An 18975-nucleotide genomic window follows, 5' to 3' on the forward strand; every position below is an offset into this window, starting at 1 on the left:
TAGTGGCAATTAAAGTTGGTTGTCGATGGCAGGCGAAAGGATCTGCAAAAGACATTGAAAGACATGTGCTGCGAGCGATTAATGCTACTCTCAAGCCCATGAGCGAGTAAACAGACATTTTATCAGCAGAGAAAGAAATCACCAGCTCCAGTGGTACGAGAACGATGTGCTGCTTGCTTCGGATCAGGATAACACCAGCTGAGGAAAAGACATAAAGTCTGCAATTTTGGACAAGCTGGATGACCAGTGTGACCTTCCAGAAACACTTCTATGGAAGTGTGCCTTTCTAGACCCCGGATGCAAGGGACAGGGCCAGGAACAGGATTTGGAGGAGACAAAGGTGGACCTGCAAGAAGAGATGGTGGCACCAGCAGAGCGTTAAGCAGTGGTGGTCAGGGTGGAGGAGAGATAGGAGGGGGAGGGTGCAGAATCAAGGCCCCTGAAAAGAAACATGACCCTGGGCCCACTCCGCCAAAGGAACAAGGAAGCAACAGGGCCTGACACCGCTCGAGGGGAAAGGGCAGAAGAAGAGATTACGGCTTACTTGAGAGAGCCCGTCGCACATGGAGATGACGCCAACTGTTAGAGTGGAAAGCTAACACAGACAGATTCCCACTCATGGCGAGCAAGTAAACACCTTTGTGTGAGCGCCACAAACTCGCCATCGGAGCAAGTGTCATCCAAACATGGTCCCTTTTAAAGGAAGAGAAAAATAAAATTCTAGTCTTCTTAGCAAAGAATCTGGCTCATGCTAACATGAAGGCCTACCAAGGTAACTGGATACTTCAGCTGACTTTATTTAGAAAATAACATAGTCCTGTCATTTGCCTTTCAGACTTTTGTTCTCTTAATTATTGCATTTTATTCTAATTTGATAGTTATTTTTATGCCGCCTCATTTGATTGCATTAGAATTGCCAATTGTGAATTAATTGTTCATTGTTAAACATTTTATTGTCATTAATTTGGTTATATTCAAGGTTATTTGGACGCTATTATTATTTAAAGGATAACTAATTTGTAAATATCTTTGAACTCTATGATTCATTTTCCTGCACAAGCTTTTTTTTATATTATGACTGACAACGTGCTTTAATCTCAGCAAATTTGTCATTCGCTCGCGAATATCCCTTGATGTTGAAAGGCTCGCCTGAGAAAGGTTTGCAGTTCACGCCAGCAACCTTGCCCAAGTAACGCAAGTCGAATATTTGCTTTGCTTTTGGTGTGAACGCACCTTTAGGGAGCTCATTCCAGGGGTCCAGAGCAACAAACAATCTCCCTCGAAAGAAAATGTGTGACTGCAACCGTGCATGCGGTCCGTCTCAAGCTGTCTGGTTTATATTTTGTCGATTTTGAATGGCCTAACCCTTTCACGCAGTTAGGAATGCCTCCCATTCACTTTTTATTTGACATAGTATGTGATTTCTCAGGTGCAGGTGGGGGCTTGCGGCGGAAGGATGGAACAAAATTTTGAAGTTCAGTTAACTTTATGCAAAGGAGCACATAATGCGGGGCGTGTTTGGCCATGATGATTGGACCATTGACATGCAGTGAGCACTGGTGGATTTGTGTTGATTGGATGTCCTGGTTTTAAGCACTTCCATCGACAATAGTGTAGCAGCAACTAGAGAGGGGGTGGGGCAATGTCACACAATGCCAGCTAAGCCAGTAGGGCTGAGTAAGCTAGCGGATGTTGAATCTTCAGATGGTTGTTTCAAATAGATGTGTTACCATACATACTTGCATGACACACATGGCGTGCAAAGTTTGCAGAAGGGCTCCTCCAGCCATGTTGGCTCCCCCTTCTCAATCGGTTACGAAACCATAATGCCGCCAGACTGGGGTGGTCATAGCCCTCTCTAGCTAGCTCTCTCTAGCTAGAGAGAGCTAGCATACAGTCGGCTGCTGTCATTGAAGATTAGAGAGTGCTATCACCACGAGAGAGCTAGCTCTCTCGTGGTGATAGCGCTAGCTGCCATTTTTTTAGCACCTTCGCTATCATAGGTCCTGCCTCTTGCTGAAGCACATGCCACTTGATTGGCTGACATCAGATCAAACGCTCTCTAATCTTAAATGACAGCAGCCGACTGCATGCAAGACCCACGGCCATTGCCCCAGGTTAGAGAAATTCAAATAAGTGTGAATTTTATTTTAAAAGAGACTTTATTTTGTGAAAGTATTAATATGGAAAATGTTTTGCATACTACCGTGATATACCGTTCTATTAGACTGGGTAGCCACGCCCATTCTGCCGGCAATTTGAGTTTGCCCTGCAGAAGGGTCTGGAGAAGAGCAATACATTTCTTTCTAGTTTCGATACGTTTTTGCCGAAGCCAATCACCAAGCTGGCTTTTCCCCCTGGCGCACTATTGGCTGGTTTAACACAATGACGACAAGGAAGCGACGGCAAGCAGCCAATTGCTTACAGAGTCAGTTGAACTAGGCCTGTCGATCACACCTCTTGTGCTGAAGAAAATGACAGCAACCTCCTCAGACCAACGTGCAATCTATGATTGAGCTTGGTCTGGCAATAGCCAGGCTACCGTTCTATTAGAAAATCGCCCAACCCTAACACACACCTTGCGTAAATGCACACAAACATGCACTCACACATGCACCCACACACAGACACACACACACACACACACACACACTCTCTCTCTTTCTCTCTATCTCACTCCCACTCACACCCACAGACTTCCACAACCTGCAAATTACTTAAATAAAGGCAGAATTACTGAATACTTCAGAAACATTAAAGACTTGCCCTTCTGTGGCTCCGTTTTAAGTGAAAACAACCTTTTCACCCTATTATCTGTGGACTTCAAATGAAGCTTGCTACACTACATCACTTAGCTTTAATGTTTCCCAGCTACAACCACGCTAGCCAAGGAAGTTCAAGCAGTTTAAAATGAAGCAGAATGCTCACTGGCACCCTCGACCTCCTCTTAGCAGGGTGTTGACCCAGTGTAGACACACACACAACCTGCTCTCTCTCTCTCTCTCTCTCTCTCCACCTTTATGCTCATTGACACCCTGGCCATCTTAGCATGGGGTAGACCCAGTGTAGCCAGAAAAGCACACACACACACACACACACTGGTCTCTCTGTGTCTTCCTCAAATATCTCTCTCTCCCTCCCTCTCTATCTTTATCTCCCTCTTCTTTCTCTGTTTCCATCACCTGTTCTCTTTCTCTATTCCCCTCTCTCTCGCCCCCGCCCTCCCTCTCTCCCCCCTGTGTCTTTTTTCTTCCATTCACCCTCGTCTGAATATAGGTCAGGGTTCTCTTGAAATCACCATCACGCTGAAAGTGTGATAAGTGCACTCCAGGTGGTGGTGCAGTGATTATTAAAAATGCAATTTGGGCTGCTTAACACCCCACCGTTAGAAAATACCAAACATAACAGCCCCGAAAGGTGACCCAGCAGCTGCTGGATCTATTCCTGGGCCTTTCTTGTTCTTTGAAATGTAAAGGGCTAAAGTCATTTAGGAGGATAAAGCTTCTTGAAACTAGACACTTTTCACGTTTAGAGTCTAAAGAACCCCCGGTTGATACCCTCTGGTAATCTGGTATTGACCGTTTGATTTGATACACTCGCTTTGATACGCTTGTTGTACATGTGTCTTTGTGTAAACCAGGTTTTTTTGTTTTGTACGGGCTATACGGTTCTGTGGTGAAATTGAATGGTGAAATTCAGCACTGACTGCTTACAACAACCTACACAAGGGGCATTTTCTTTGTTCGCCGTGGAAATGGAGAGAAATGCACCTCATTCTGTTGGCTAAATGACACGATCCATTTCACCACGGCTCTTCATATTCCTGCAATTAAACCCTTGCGCCCGCCCCACCCCTAACAGCTGGCCATTAATCAGGGCTGCCGCTCTATTTCTGCCTCGCCACAGGTTATGATTTTCATATTACCACACACACACACACACACACACACACACACCTTCGTTCTTACACTCAAAGACACGGCAAAAATCTTTTTCACTGCACACGCCATAGGTGTGAAAGAACCACACGTGTGCATGTGCATGTGTCTGTGCCTGCCTGTGTGCGTGTGTCTGTGTGTCAATCACACGCCGGGCTATCCACAGAGGTGTAACCCACCCTCCCTCGTACGATCCCTTTGTAATTACACCTTTCCTTCCAAAACGCTGGATCAGAGGCCACCATTCACTGCTCTTAATCCGCGGCGAGGATTTTTAATTAACACCAACGCGACCCCCGCCTCCCATACATTCTGTCACAGGGATCACAATAACTCATAAATCACAGTCGCGGGGGGGGGCGGGGGGGGGGGGGGGCGCTCACAGGCTGTTAGTGTCAGGGCAAATATGAGAGCGAGGGAGAAAGTGAGAGAAAGTAATATAAACTAGTGGGAGACGACTGTGTGTGTGTGTGTGTGTGTGTGTGCGAGAGAGTTAGCCAAGATATGAAGGTGCAATAGCTACAGCCCTGGTATGCTGTCAATCTTCAGGAGATTTGGTGGAGAGGGGGATTATTGGGGAATGAAAATAATAAGGTGAAGGTTAGCTTACATAGGATCAACCAAAAGTGAATAGCTTTCATGTTCGGATGTGGAATGCATATTTTCTTTCCTTTTCTGTCAATTTTTTTTTGTTTTAAATATACATGATTACAATGTAGTTCACTCAAATTATTTTTCAATGTGTCAATGTGTTTCGAATAACATTTACCAAGCTACCTTTCAGGAATAATTACTATGCAGAATTCTCCGAGGCATAGCTGCTCTGTGTGTATGCATTTGTTGGTAGAGGTGTGTGGTTCCCTGTGTGTGTGTGTGTGTGTGTGTGTGTGTGTGCCAGCGCCCGCCCGTCCGCGTGTGTGTGTGTGTGTGTGTGTTTGTGCCCCTGTGTGTACATACCTTTTCAATGTGTGTTCTATCACGGTATCCATTGTACGTGGGTGGTGGCCCTGTCTGTCCGTTGGCATGTGTTTGCAAAATGCAAATGAGCACCAGCATATCTGCGTGTGTGTGTGTGTGTGTGTGGAGGTGAAGGTGTGCAGCGCGCCTCAGATTGTTATTGCGAGATCACTCATGCGCGCCACTAATTAAGATGCATAGCATCCCCCTATGAACGTCAGCGTTGCTAATTATCAAACAATGTAGTGCTCACTAGATATGAGAACTGGCAGACTCTGTAGTTGTGTTACCAACCTATTACCTTGACAATTACCAAGCGCCTGTCATTCCCCTTGTTAGTCATCTGCATATTTTATTTTTGTTGTACTTATACCTGATTGTCCCTCTCTCCCTCTCTCTATATCTCTCGCCCTCCTCCTGCTCCCGCTTCCAGGATATGGCTTTGTGGATTTTGACAGCCCAGCGGCAGCACAGAAGGCTGTGTCGTCTCTGAAAGCCACCGGGGTGCAGGCCCAAATGGCCAAGGTAAGCAGAAAACATCATTATTGAATCAATTAAACTCCTGCCGCCAACACTGTTCAAACCGCACTGCATAATGACGGGCGTATACCTGGTTTGGTCATATGACGTCGACCAGATAGTCGCACGCAAGACTGCTATGCGGATGAAAACCATACGATCGGGTCAACAACCATGAACTAGTTTGGTCCATGAACACACATTGTACTTTTTATCAAACTGTTTCAAATTCAACATTCTACATTTGCTCAATGCTCCGTTTGGTCGCCCTTTGGTGGGAACAGCCGTTTATTGATTCCTTCAGTGAATGCAGGATGGAGGAGTACACTTTTGCTTGTGGGTTTTTATTAAATTATTTTTATACCTGACATGGTGCCGGGTCACTGTTTGACCACGGCTTCCTCTGTACTTGGTCATGCTCTGTTACCTCCAAGCCTCCCCCCCCCCCCCCCACACACACACACACACACACAGACACACACACATACAAACACACACACCGCCTTCGCCTTGCCGCTCCAGCGAGCCCGACAGCTCACGGGCCGCGTGTAACACAAGGTGCCCTGCATACAGTTAGTTTCCCTGTCAATGTTTTTTTTTTGTATGTGTGTGTGTGTGTGTGTGTGTGTGTGTGTGTGTGTGTCTTGTGTGTATTGTGTGTATTGTGCGTGTGTGTGTGTGTGTGTGTGTGTGTGTGTGTGTGTATTGTGTGGGCGAAGCGTGTATGGGTGCCCTTTGAGTCATGGCTAACATGGAAGCAGATGAGAGGAGGCCTTTTCCAGTACATCTTGTGAGAAGCTCTATCTAAAACACAGTGAGACGGAAAGCCCTGGCTTTGATGTCGGTATCAGGGCTAGCCATCTGTGTGCTAGGAGAATGTACACTCTTAGGTTGACTTAGCTTGAGTTACGCGCAACCCCTACAACACTGGGGAAGTAAGGGAGGGGGGAGAATTCCTCTCACATCTATTGGCAGGACATTGCTGCAGCGTCAAAGGGATATTATATATTCTGAATGCTGGGTCGCTCAGATTGGTTGAATACAGATAAGGGAGCGCAGCTCTGCGACTGTTAATATTGAAATCACACACCGCAATGCTCTGCTCTTCTCTGTCAATATTTTCACGAGAGAGCCATGTCCCAATACGAAAGAGCTGACCTTTTTACCAATGTTTTGCCAGTTGTGTGTGTGTGTGTGTGTGTGTCACAGTTTGAGCACATGTGTGCCAGTGCTTACAAAATCGTTTTCTATTAGCATATGTGCATCAGAGGTTATTTTCAAACACTCGCTATTCAGCACACATAAAGGTAAATGCGGGCATTCTCTGCCGCAGCTCTCTTCCTTTATCACACAACTGAGAGGCATTTAGCAGTAATTTGGTTTTATTGACTCTCCTCCCTGCATCTCTAGCTCCTTCTTACTCTCTTTCTCCCTGTCTCTCTCTCTCTCTCTTTCTCTTTTTCTTTCTCTTTCTCTTTCTCTCTCTCACTCTGTCTCTATATATCTCTCTCTCTCTGGTTTCTTAACCTTCTATTAACATCCTCCCTCCCCTCTTTCTTTCATTCCTCAACACCCTCTCTCCATCCATCTTTTACTATTTATCAAGGCACACACAAATACACACAAACATACACGCACACACACACACACACACACTTTCACAAACACACACACACAAACACATTCACAAAACACATTTGTATTCACATCCGCCACGTGTTCACCTGCCAAACATCCAAAGAGTGCAATTTATTCCCATCAATAATTAACTGTTGTCTGTGGGACGTCTGTTTGCCAAGGTGTCTGCACACATGCCTTCACATTAAACAGAGGGAGACTCCCCCCAATGAGGCCAGGGTGAATTAAAGGGTGAGGAATAAAGATCAGAATGTATATAAAACAGGTGAGCAATCCAGGCAGGTATCATTGTTATTCTAAGTATTATTACACTCTCTCTCTAACGCCCCCCCCCCATCCCCAACACTCCCGGCTCCACTTTGTCACAAACATCTCCTCCCCACAAAACAACGTGATAAAGTCATTCACCGGGCCCCATCCGGGGGGCCGTTGAGTCCATTAAACACCGCCCGGTAATCAAGTTCAGCCCTTTGAGGTGAACGACCGTCAGCCACCGCAGGCTGTGGTGAAGCTCCATTTTAACTACTGCTGCCGAGAGAGCCAGAGCGGGACCGAGGCAGAGGGAGACTGACGAGGAGGCTGAGCAGACGGAGGATGAAACGTCGCTGCGCCTTTTGTCTCGCTCTGCCCCCTGGGGGAGCAGTGACAGTGAGGGGGGAAGGATAGGAGCCATAATTAAGACACCTAAAGGACACTATTACCCTTCCACGCCTCCTCATCATCCCCCCCCCCCACCCCTCCGCTCTCTGCAACTCCCTGTCACTCACCTCCACACATAGCTACAGCTAAGAGCGCTGAGCTCAGGCGTCTCAGACTGGGTGTGTAGGTTTGGTTGTGTGTGTGTGTGTGCATGTGTCTATGTATGTCTGTCCATCTGTTTGTGTGCATGTGTTGAGGGTGTGTATCTGTGTGTCTAAATGTGTGTGTGTGTGTGTGTGAGTGTGTGTGTGTGAGTGTGTTTGTATGTGTGAGAGATTGTTCTGTTTGTGTCAGTGCATATATGTGTGTGTGTGTGTGTGTGTGTGTGTGTTGTTTTATGTGTGTACGTGTGTGTGTGTGTGTGTGTGTGTGTGTGTGTGTGTGTCTGTATCTTCAATTATGTGTCTGTATGTGTGTCTTTATATGTGTGTGTGTGTGTGTGTGTGGGTGTGTGTGTCTGTATGTCTTCATGCGTGTGCCTGTGTCTTTTAATGTGCACACACTCCAGTCCATGCCTACTCTCTTCAACCTCCCTCCCTCCCTCCTCTTCCTCCATGTCATTTGGCTCAGCCGGCTCTCATGAGCCAGGAAAGCTGACATGAACAGGAGATGGAATGATAACAGGTAAACGCCTCCTCCCGCGCCGGATCCTTCCCTTCAACGCAGACACCAAGCCTGTCAGGCGGAAGCCACCCCAACCCCCCCCCCCCCCCCCCCCCCACCCCCCACCACCACCCCTCCACCACTCACCCCTCACACACACACACCTCTCTTTCCCTCCGCGGTCTGCCATTTTCCCCTTGAGCCAATCACGCTGAATGATGGGAAGGGCCCCTGGATAGTGGTGTTGGTGTCGGAGAGGCGATCCCGCCTGACAGCTGCTTGCCTTCAGTCAACAACCAGTCTTTATGGAAATCATTTGTCCCCATGCTGCTGCACAGCCCCGTACCCGCCGCCGCTCAGAGCGCGCCCCCCAATCAACGCCTTTCCCTTTCGCCTGTTTCTTCGTCTTCCTCTACCTGTTTTCGTCTCTTCTTGTGTGTTTTACTGCTTCCTCCCGTTCCCATCCTCTTCCGTCTTAGCGACACGTTTCCAGTCAGTGGATTCATTTCTTTATTTAATGAGCACATTTAAAAAACAACCAGGTTTGACCACGGTGCGGTACAGCTGAGCTGAATTACCTTTAGCATTTTCGTTCGGGGCTGTAACTCTTTACCGAACGCTATGATGAGGACACGCACGCTTGCATTGAATAGTAATTAATGCAGTTTGTTTTGTTTATTGTTCATGTGGGTGAGTAAATCAGGCAACCGTCGCTTGATTTACTACCAACTCTTCTTGTTGCAACTATTTTGTAGGTTAATGGCAGGCAGACAGAGAGAGAAATTGAAAGCAAGAGAGACAGAGGGAAAGAGAAAGACCGAGAGATAGAGAGAGAGTGAGAAAGTGAGAGAGAGAGAGAGAGAGAGAGAGAGAGAGAGAGAGAGAGAGAGAGAGAGAGAGAGAGAGAGAGAGAGAGAGAGAGAGAGAGAGGGAGAGAGAGAGAGAGAGAGAGAGAGAGAGAGAGAGAGCAGTTGGTGAGGCATGTGTCATGACGTTTGAGCGCTGGTCGTTCTGGAATCCAAAGACCTCTTCAAAGAGTAATTTAAATTGAGAAAATCAATTACATATAATGTATTGGGTTGATGTATCACGTTCTCCGTATTAATTAATTATTCATAATTAATTAGCAGTGCAGTTTCGCTGGAAGTGAACAAGGATATCTTCAGCGCGTCACTAGAATACCAACTACAAACGAGAGCGACCCTCCAACCCCTCAGGCAGCAGACTGAACCCTTTTACCCCCTGCTTCCCAGCCGTCGGAACCACTTCAGTGTAACGCTAAATACCTAAGTAAGTGTCATTTAAAATAAGCCGTTGAGTCTAAGTATTTGTAACTAGAATGTTCCATTGGCACGAGGTAAAGGCCTAGCTCCCTCCTCTCTCTCTCTCTCTCTCTCTCTCTCTCTCTCTCTCTCTCTCTCTCTCTCTCTCAGTCTCTCGCCCTCTCTCTCTCTTTAATCCACCACTGCCCTTGTTCCACCGTCCAATATTTACACAGCGCTGGCAGCGGCTCCGGCGTGGCCCCAAAACACATCGCCCTTCACGTGTCGCTCGCGCCGCAGCAAGGGTACGCTATGCTAAAAGCCTTGTTAAAGGACTTTCTCCTTTTGGAGCCCGATTTGCAAATGTTTACGATAGCGCACCGCTTGCACCGGCCCGTCAACCCGCAGTGATTTGTTAACACTCTCCCCGTCCTTCTCCTGCTTTATTTCCCTTATTTCGTACATCCTGTTCTCCCTCTTTCCGTCCCTCTCTCCCTCTTGTGTTCGTACTCGCGTTTCCCTTTCAGCACCCCCCCCCCCAACCACGAACACTTTAATTTTGCCTCCATCCTCCTTCAATTTTTTTCCCCCCCCCGTCAATAACACCATTTATATTCATTCGACGAAGAGCACCACCCAGCACCACCACCCCCTCCCCCTTACCCTCCAACACTACCATGATTATCCTTTAAAGGTGACTCCATCGCTGTCCCCCACCTCCACCCCACCCCACCCCACCCTCTTCCAAAAGTCGGCCTCCACGTGTGGTGTTGTTTTCTCAAAGGGGGAAGGGGGGGGGGGGCTAGCTTCCGTACTGTTGCAACACCACCCAGCCCACCCTCGTCCCTCCACCGCCCACCTCTCTACCCCCCCCATCCCCCCATCCCCCCCCCCACCCCCCAGCGCTGTAGTGCTGGAGTGTGAGAGAGAGTGTCAGAGGTGCTGTGGTGGTCCTGCGAGGAGCCAGCTGGGGGTAATTAGAGAGAAATCCTAGGCGGTACAGGAGCTCCACTCAGCAAGCACAAGTCACCTATCGGCTGTTGTTGTTGTTGTTCTTCTTCTTTTTTTTCCTCCGGATGCAACCCTCCCATCTCTTACTCTCTTTCCACTTTTTTTCCCCCATCCTCTGAAAAAAAAAAAAACAGGCATATGGTTTTAGAGTCCACCGCAGCAATTAGCAGCGGGTTCAACCTATCCCTGGTCCCTTGTGCGTCTGTCGACACACGACGGCGCTGCCTTATTTTTTCCCTTTCTTCTGAAGGATTTAGTCAGCAGCTCCATACGTTCAATGAACATACACACGTGTGTGTGTGTGTGTGTGTGTGTGTGTGTGTGTGTGTGTGTGTGTGTGTGTGTGCGTGTGCATGTGTGAAGTGCAAGGCGGCGTGTCAGCGCATTGTGTACACCCTTCACTAGGCCTTTGTTATCGCATATTTTCTGATGCCTCGACATCCGCTGGAGCTAACGCATTCATCCTCAGAGGTGACAGAGTGGATCTCTGACACAATAGAGCACGCACGCTCCTTCTTACGCCGCCGTTACCTATCTTTATTCTTTATCTTTGAAAATACGCTCTCGTCTTCTTCTGCCGCCGCGCAGCAATCTTCACAACGATCCACAGACGGTAACAAACTTGGCAGGTCGGCTCGTTTGCTATGGATGTTTTTGCCTGTTTCTTTTGCAAGTGCCTACAAGCAGTTTAGTCTTATGTTTATATCGTTTTTGGGATATTTTTCAGATTTCTTCTTAGATGGGGAATCTAATATCACAATGGCTCTCTGTGGAGCAGTTTGCATACCCTGTTTTTTCTCATCATATCCTGGAACAGTTGTGCGAGATTTAAACAAAAACGAAAAACAAGGTAGGAACACAGAAAACATTGTTTGGCACAACGTACTGGAAAAACGGCAGCCTTTCAGTCGAGTAGTTTGAAATTGGTGTAAGCTTGCTGCTGCACCTCCCTCCCCTCCCCTCCCCTCCCCTCCCCTCCCTCCCTCCCTCCCCATCCCTCCCACACTAGCAGAAGTGATACTTTTTTGAAGGGCAAAGCCGGCGAGAGCGAGACGAGGAGACCATCTGACAAACTCTGGCTCCTGGGCCCCGGCGTCGGGCTACCACTGTCTTTGCCGTCTAATTACGCTTCAATCATCCGCGCCAGCGCCGCGTGCGGTAAATTATTTTGCCGAGCCGCGCGGCGACGTGCCGAGACGAGAGAGCGAGAGGGAAGTGAAGAGAGAGAGACAGAGAGCGAGAGGGAAGAGAGAGAGAGAGAGAGAGGGAAGTGAAGAGAGAGAGACAGAGAGCGAGAGGGAAGAGAGAGAGAGACAAGAGAGCGAGAGGGAAGAGAGAGAGAGAGAGACAGAGAGCGGGGGGGGGGAGAGAGAGACAGAGCAGGAGAGAGAGATGAATATAGAGAGAATGGGAAGCGGTGGAGAGCGAGAAAAGGGACGGGGGGTCGGTGGGTGGAGGTGGAAAAATGGCGACAGGAGAAGATGAGCAGGTGGGGGGGGGACAGCACTAGTAATCAGAGTAAGTGATAGAGAGAGAAATAACGGAGAGGAGCTAAGAGAGGGGGATGAAAAAGGAGAGGAAAGAGAAGGGTGAGGAGAAAGATGGAGGGGCCTGCCAGCCGGGGTGTTATGTCTGACAGCCACTGCAGCGGGAGACAGGCCAGCCCTAATGAACAAAGTTACCAACTTAGAGTGGGGGAGAGGGAGAAGCAGCATGATGTGAAATGGACATGATCAGCAAGGCTAATCCGGCAGCCATTATTTCTCAGTGCCTTCTGTAGTACTGGCTGCTGTGGGACTGTCGCCTCGCTTCGCTTCCCAAAGATAGGGATTTTTTGGTTCGTTTTGTTATTGCAACCACAAAAAGTATGTTGCAATTCCTCCTTTTGCCGATCTGAAAAGATTGATTCAATTAAAACAGAATTGGTCGTGCAGTTCCTCCAATTTATTTTCTTTTGTTATTTTTAAATGTTTAATATGTGTGATTAACCATCCATTGTGTGTCAATCTGTGTTTGTGCCTAAGTGTGTGTGTGTGTATGTGTGTTTGTGTGTGTGTGTGTACAAGTGCATGTGTGTTGGCCGTTCTCATGATTCGCTGCGGAATGACCTTGTGTTGAAAAAAGTGTTTGCCGGGGAAAGTCTCGCGAAGGCCTCTGCATTCTGTATGCGCTCAATATGCTGTTGTGCTCACTTTGAAGCCAACATAAAATGGGTCTTTTTTTGTGTGTGCAGGCCCGGTAATGGCCACAGTGTGCAGTTATTAGAATCTCTTTGATGTGCCAACTGTGTGGCGGTCCGCTTGCTGTCCCTGTCAATTGATCTGGCTCCATTAGCGGGCCCACGGAGAGGACGTTCAAAGGAGACACCGCCACACACTCACTTATACACACACACACAGAAATACGCACACACTGTCACATGCATGCATGCACACGCATTCACGCACGCACAAACACGCACACACACACACACACTAACACACACACATGCGCACACACACACCAGGTGAAGCGTTTTGCATTCATTCGCTCAGCTGGCTCAGGGAGAAGACATTTTGTGAATAGGTGTGAATATTGTGGAAATATTCCCGTGGTTGGAGTCCAGTTCAAAAGAAGGGGCTCGCTGTGCACCTCCGTGGGCTCCTTGGTACCGTGTTAACAGTCCTGCCGAGGCCCTGTTTGTACTCATTTAGCTGAGGATCTTCAGTTTTGTTTAACGCTGTGAGACGCTCCACAAAAAACAAGGTCTCCCATGGTTACCAGTTCTGCAATAACTTCCACCAGGCTAAAAGAGACAACGATATTTGAACACATTTTTAGATATAAGATGGAAGACAAGTGGTTGGAAGGATGCAAAAAATAAATCTGAAATATTAGTTTATAAAGAAGAAATAAAGATGCCGATGGTCATGATGGTAATATTGTCTGACCTGGAATACACTGTTAAGGCAGCATCTGCATCTCCATGCTAATTAGCCACCACGTTAGCAGCTAGCATAGCACACCACCAGAAAAGAAAGGAATTCATTTTTAATACAATAACAGAGGTTTCCATTGGGCATTTCAACATTGACTCGTTGAAGATGATGGCTACTCTGTAAAATATAAAAAACAGGTCGATTTTACTGAGGCACTTGAACTTGAACTGCTGGAATGGCTATGAATATGTTTGTTTATCCTTATTTAAACCTATTCTAAACAGACACTACAACTCTTTCTCAATAACCCAACCTGGAAACATCCTCCTGATGCCAGTAGCAACAAATCAAATTATGGCAAACAAACCACTAATGATGAATGATTGACACATCTGCCCTGGCTCCAAACCACCTACAAGCAAACAAATGTCACTCTAGGCAGGGCTAGATGCAGTAATGTGATTAGTGTCGAAGTGTAGCTCTCTATGTTCAATGCTAAAGATCTGCCCTGTGTCTGTCTGCTTTGTCTGTGGGACTTCAACACCACACTTGGCCGGCTCCAACGGCTTGTTAGGAGAAACAGCTAATCGAATTCTAATTTCCGGGGAAGGTTTGTGCTTGCCATTTCAAACCATCTCTCTGCTAATACATCACTAATGCTAGCACATATGGCTAGCTAAAATGTCAAGAATCGCCCTGTTCCTCGATGGATTCCTCTGACCTTATATATGTTCCTGAATGTGCTGATGATGGGATAAAGACAAAGTATGAGTAATAAAAAACACAGGCAGATTTTTATCCCTGTACTTTTTTTTTTTGTTCGTAGTCAGGCAACGCAACAATGCTGATACCCGCAAAAAAAAAAAAAAGATACCCCTGCTCCATGGCAGTGTTTCCTAGCAACAAAAAATTAAGTTTATGAAATTCCGGGCCCCACCACAGCACAGCCCGGTCCACCGTGACAAGAGAGAGAGATGGGTGCCCTCCCGTTTCAGCCCCATCACTCTTTGTATAAAGTTGAGCATCCATGCAAAGGTAGTCCGACCCCACCTATGCACTCCCTTTCAGGCTCAAACCATGAACCGCCATTTAATTTACTTTCTTTCTCTCTCTCTCTCTCTCTCTCTCTCTCTCTCTCTCTCTCTCTCTCTCTCTCTCTCTCTCCCTCTCTCTCCTTTCTGCACCACTCTCTCTTTTACCAGTGCCCTCCCACTCGCTTTAATGAGTTTTCCATCCGTGCCATGTTAAATTACACTGACGGCTTCCATTTCCACACGCCTCCATCAAGACCCAGACTGGAGCCCGCAGTGTGTGTGTTGTGTGTATGTGTATATGTGTGTGTGTGTGTGTGTGTGTGAGGAAAAATGAGGCAGAGCAGAGGGGAGTACAGTGGAGGTTAAGCAGGGCAAGGCGGGAGCGTTGGGTGGAGGTGGAGACGGAGGTGGCTGGCTGTGCGGGTGGGTGTCAGAGGACAGCAGTGACAGCTGATGGCGAACCAATGGTCTGACACCAACATGGTCTTTTACTCTGTTTAATGAGGGGGAAGAGAGACGGAGAGAGGGAGAGAGAGAGGCAAGTTGAGAGGAAGGCCGAGAGAGGGAACCCTCTTCTGTGCGTTTGTCAGTGCGTGTGTGGGTGTGGGTCAGTAATTGGGGGAGGACATAGGGAATCTTCCCTGCTCTGAGACCAACATGCAATGCCAACGTAACGTTAGGCTATACATTAACTAAATGATCAGTACTCAGTATGCCTCTGGACGACCGATTAACAGTGACATTATCATTTGTGATACCGCGATGTTGAAACAGTTATTGGCCATCCACGCTAAAATCGAATCATATCAGTGGGTCGAACCTCTTGATGTAAGAGAAAAGTAACTCCCGAAAGTTAGATGTCGGTAAGAAGTAAAATGTCACCAGGCAACCCCTCTAACTTTAAAGTGTTCATTAAAAGCAAACGGATCGTAATGCGAATGGCCAACACAATAAAACCAAAGGACCTGCAGTGAAAAGGGGTTATTGGTTCATCCTCCTAATTCCAATCTAATGTCTTCATATTTTTCCAAACCTCCCCCTGGGGGTCTGTGGCCAGCCAGCGTCCTTGAGAAATGCAAGACGCAGCGCCTTTTTCTCCAGGACTCTGAATTCTGCTTAGTTTGGCCGAGCTGCAAGGCACTAATTGAGTTGCTGTCCACAAGGCCATGCATAGCCTCACCGTCGCTTTGTAGTGGATGAAAGTGAGATTTAAAGAGGCGGAGGAGGTGGTGGAGGTGGATGAGAAGGAGAGAAGGATGGGGTTGTAGAGGTCAAGAGATCTCCTCCAGTCATGCTGGTTTCCCTCTCTGAGGTCCGTTTGGCGGGCGAGAGACAGCCGTCAGCAGTTCAGAGAGAGAGGAGGGAAGGAGAACGAGGGACAGAAGATATGAGAAGAAGGGAGGGGGAGGAGGAGGAGGGGAGTGAGAAAATAAGGAAATACAGGGAGATAGAAAGGTGTTAGGAAGACAAAGGGAGAGAGAGAGCGAGACAAAGGGAGAGTGGAGGGGTCATAAAGGTAGCTCAAATATGGTCGAGGCCTGGCTCTCTGTGGGGTGCTGTAGCAGGGTCAGCTCTCTTCCTGGGCCTTTTACCTGCACAAACACAGTCAGCACATCCTCATAAACACGCAATCTCCCGCTCCCCTAAGCCGCTACGCTACGGCACACTGCGGAATTCCTCATAAAAGATCGCTTTTTACTGATCCGTTTACAGACTCGGGAGTGTTGTGGGGTGTGCACATCAAGGTGCGATTTCAGACTCTCTCCCTTTTCTATTTCGACATTTCTGTTTGCCTTATATGTTATCAAACACACAAGCCATCACATTGTCATCTGATATGACATCATAATGATTTAGACGTGATTCCTGGTCCTATTTACCCTCCCTAGACACACGCGCGCGCGCGCACACACGCACACTCAAGTGCACAAGTGCACGTTTGCACACAATGGTACACACGTTTATCTGTGTTCTGCACAGTGTCAATATTTTGTCTGCCTGCATGCTGTCACCCTGATTGTGTGTGTGTGTGTGTGTGTGTGTGTGTGTGTGTGTGTGTGTGTGTGTTCTCTTGTTTTCAGTGGTATGGCTCTATGTGTGTCAGCCCTCGTTATTTTATTTCATCTTTGTTATGTCTGCCTCCCGTTGCCGTGGCGGCACTCCACGCTGCAACATTATGTTCACGCTGTCGTATTTGCTAACCAGTAATGTTTGAAGTATGAGCCCACGAGATCCCTTCATCTTTTTTTTTCTGGACGCATTTGTTTTCAGCGCTTGTTTTAATTTCAGGCCGTTCCGTTGCTTTTTTGTGTGTGTGTGTGTGTGTGTGTGTGTGTGTGTGTGTGCGCTCACGTGTGTGGATGTCCGCATTTCGCATGTGAGTGTGTGTGCATGCATGTTTTGTGTGTTTGTGTGTGTGCGTGTGTGCATGCATGCATGTCCGCATTTTGCATGTGAGTGTGTGTGAATGCATGTTTGCGCACGTGTGTGTGTGTGTGTGTGTGTGTGTGTTATCGCAATGTCGTTGCTGTGTTCTGTAAGGTCCGAGCGTGGCGCTATCTCTACGCTATCCATTGGGTTTTTATCTGCTGATAGCATGTTGCCCTCATGTAATCAGATGCTGCCATCAAGGTTGCCGGCGCTTTCTCCCCATCTTGATGATCTTTAGAAATCCTCACGTGACAACGATGGTGAGAAAAACAACCCCATGCCCGCCCCCCACCTCCCCCACCGCCCCCCAACACGTTTCTATTTGCAACCAAACTGTTTATGGGCTGTGAAGATGCTGGAGGCGGGCGGGGGGCCCCGGCTGTGCCACTTGAGGAGGGGCTCAGACTCTCTTCATGTGCCTTTGGAAGTCTGTATGTGCCATGTGTACGTTTCATCTTCAAGCCCTGTGCATAATATGCATTTACATTCATTTGCATGGGTTGCATGAAGACTTTGTAGATTTGTCTCGGAAAGTTTAGATTTTCATATGCACTTTTATTTATTCATTTTGTATTATTTTGGTGGTTGACTCTGATTGAGGACCAACCCCCCCCCCCTCCCCTTCCGCCACACACACACACTTTGATTCCACCCGTACTCATGCCTCTGACGTGACACACACGCTGTGTCTTCAAGGGCCACACACACACACCTGCAGCAATGTGTGTGTGTGTGTGTGTGTGTGTGTGCATGTGCTCGCGTCGTGTTGCCATGTTTGATACAGAGCTGGGATTGATGCACACCAGATGGTTTCTTCCGAGCAACGTCTCTGGACAGCCGAGAGATATCTTGCTATGGGAAGGTTGAGAGAGAGAGAGGGAGAGAGGGATGGAGGGAGAGAGGAAATCTCAGGAAAGAAGAAAGATTAGGTTGAAGGAGGATGTATCTGTCTGTGTTCTTCTTCGTCTCACTTTATCTCCCTCTGTGAGGATCTTATATGGATGTAAATACCACATGTATACTGTACACACACACACACACACACACACACACACACACACACACACACACACACACACACACATACACAAATACTGTGTACACACATACACCCAGAAACACATAGACACATACTGTGTACACACGTGTACGCACACAGGAACACATAGACACTAACAATGTGTACACACAGACACATAATGTGTACACATGGACACACACACACACACACACACACACACACACACACACACACACACACACACACACACACATTGCTCACAAATACTGTACACACATACACACAAACAAACATATTGAATGCACACCCATACACTTGCACGCGCGACCACCCTCACACACACACACACACACACACACACACACACACACACACATATTGTACACACACACACAGCCCTGCCGATCCCCCATTCGTCATCAGCCGAACTGCATCCGCTCTGCGGCTCCGTGTGGTTAAACAAGAGTGGAGAGATCCATCCAATAGTTGAGGCTTGTTGTTTGCCCCTCGTCTTCAAAGCCTCCCGCTGCAACCTTTAGCTCCACTTGTTTTCACTGGAATCATCCACGATGAAGATGTTTACATCCGTCACTGGAGCAAAGGGGGGTGGCGGGTACATAGTCACACTCAAGAGGATGTCTAAACAGCAGGTCCCTTAAGCTTTTCAACAGAGCCGGGCTTGTCCTTGCAGAGCAGGCCTGTGATTGCCCTACAAAGTGTCTTGTGTTTGGCTAACCTTTAAGGCGCCAGGCGCTGGGAACCCGCCGCCAGCGTCCTCCCATCCACCATCAACTTAAAAACAACAGGGAAAGATTTGCCCTGTTATATTACCCCTGTTATATTACCCCTGTTATATTACCCCTGTAGATGCTCCAACCACCTGCCTGCAATTTATTATTCAAACTCCAATAATATTACTTCTTAATAGTTTTTTTTATTACTGGT

The 18975-nt window shown here is 47.6% G+C and overlaps 1 protein-coding gene across 1 annotated transcript in view; it reads left to right on the top strand.

Moving 5' to 3' along the window:
• Positions 1–756: 756 nt before the first annotated feature.
• The window catches only part of LOC311365305 (RNA-binding motif, single-stranded-interacting protein 3-like), a gene marked incomplete at its 5' end in the record, with an annotated part of 118962 nt that continues 100743 nt past the window's right edge, over positions 757–18975 (top strand). Inside the window, 2 exon segments of the mRNA XM_084484821.1 lie at positions 757–772; positions 5329–5420. Of these exon segments, the coding sequence (XP_084340947.1) occupies positions 757–772; positions 5329–5420 (108 nt within the window).

This window comes from Micromesistius poutassou (assembly GCF_964030765.1).
Source record: "Micromesistius poutassou genome assembly, chromosome: 20".
NCBI classification, from domain to species: Eukaryota; Metazoa; Chordata; class Actinopteri; order Gadiformes; family Gadidae; genus Micromesistius; species Micromesistius poutassou.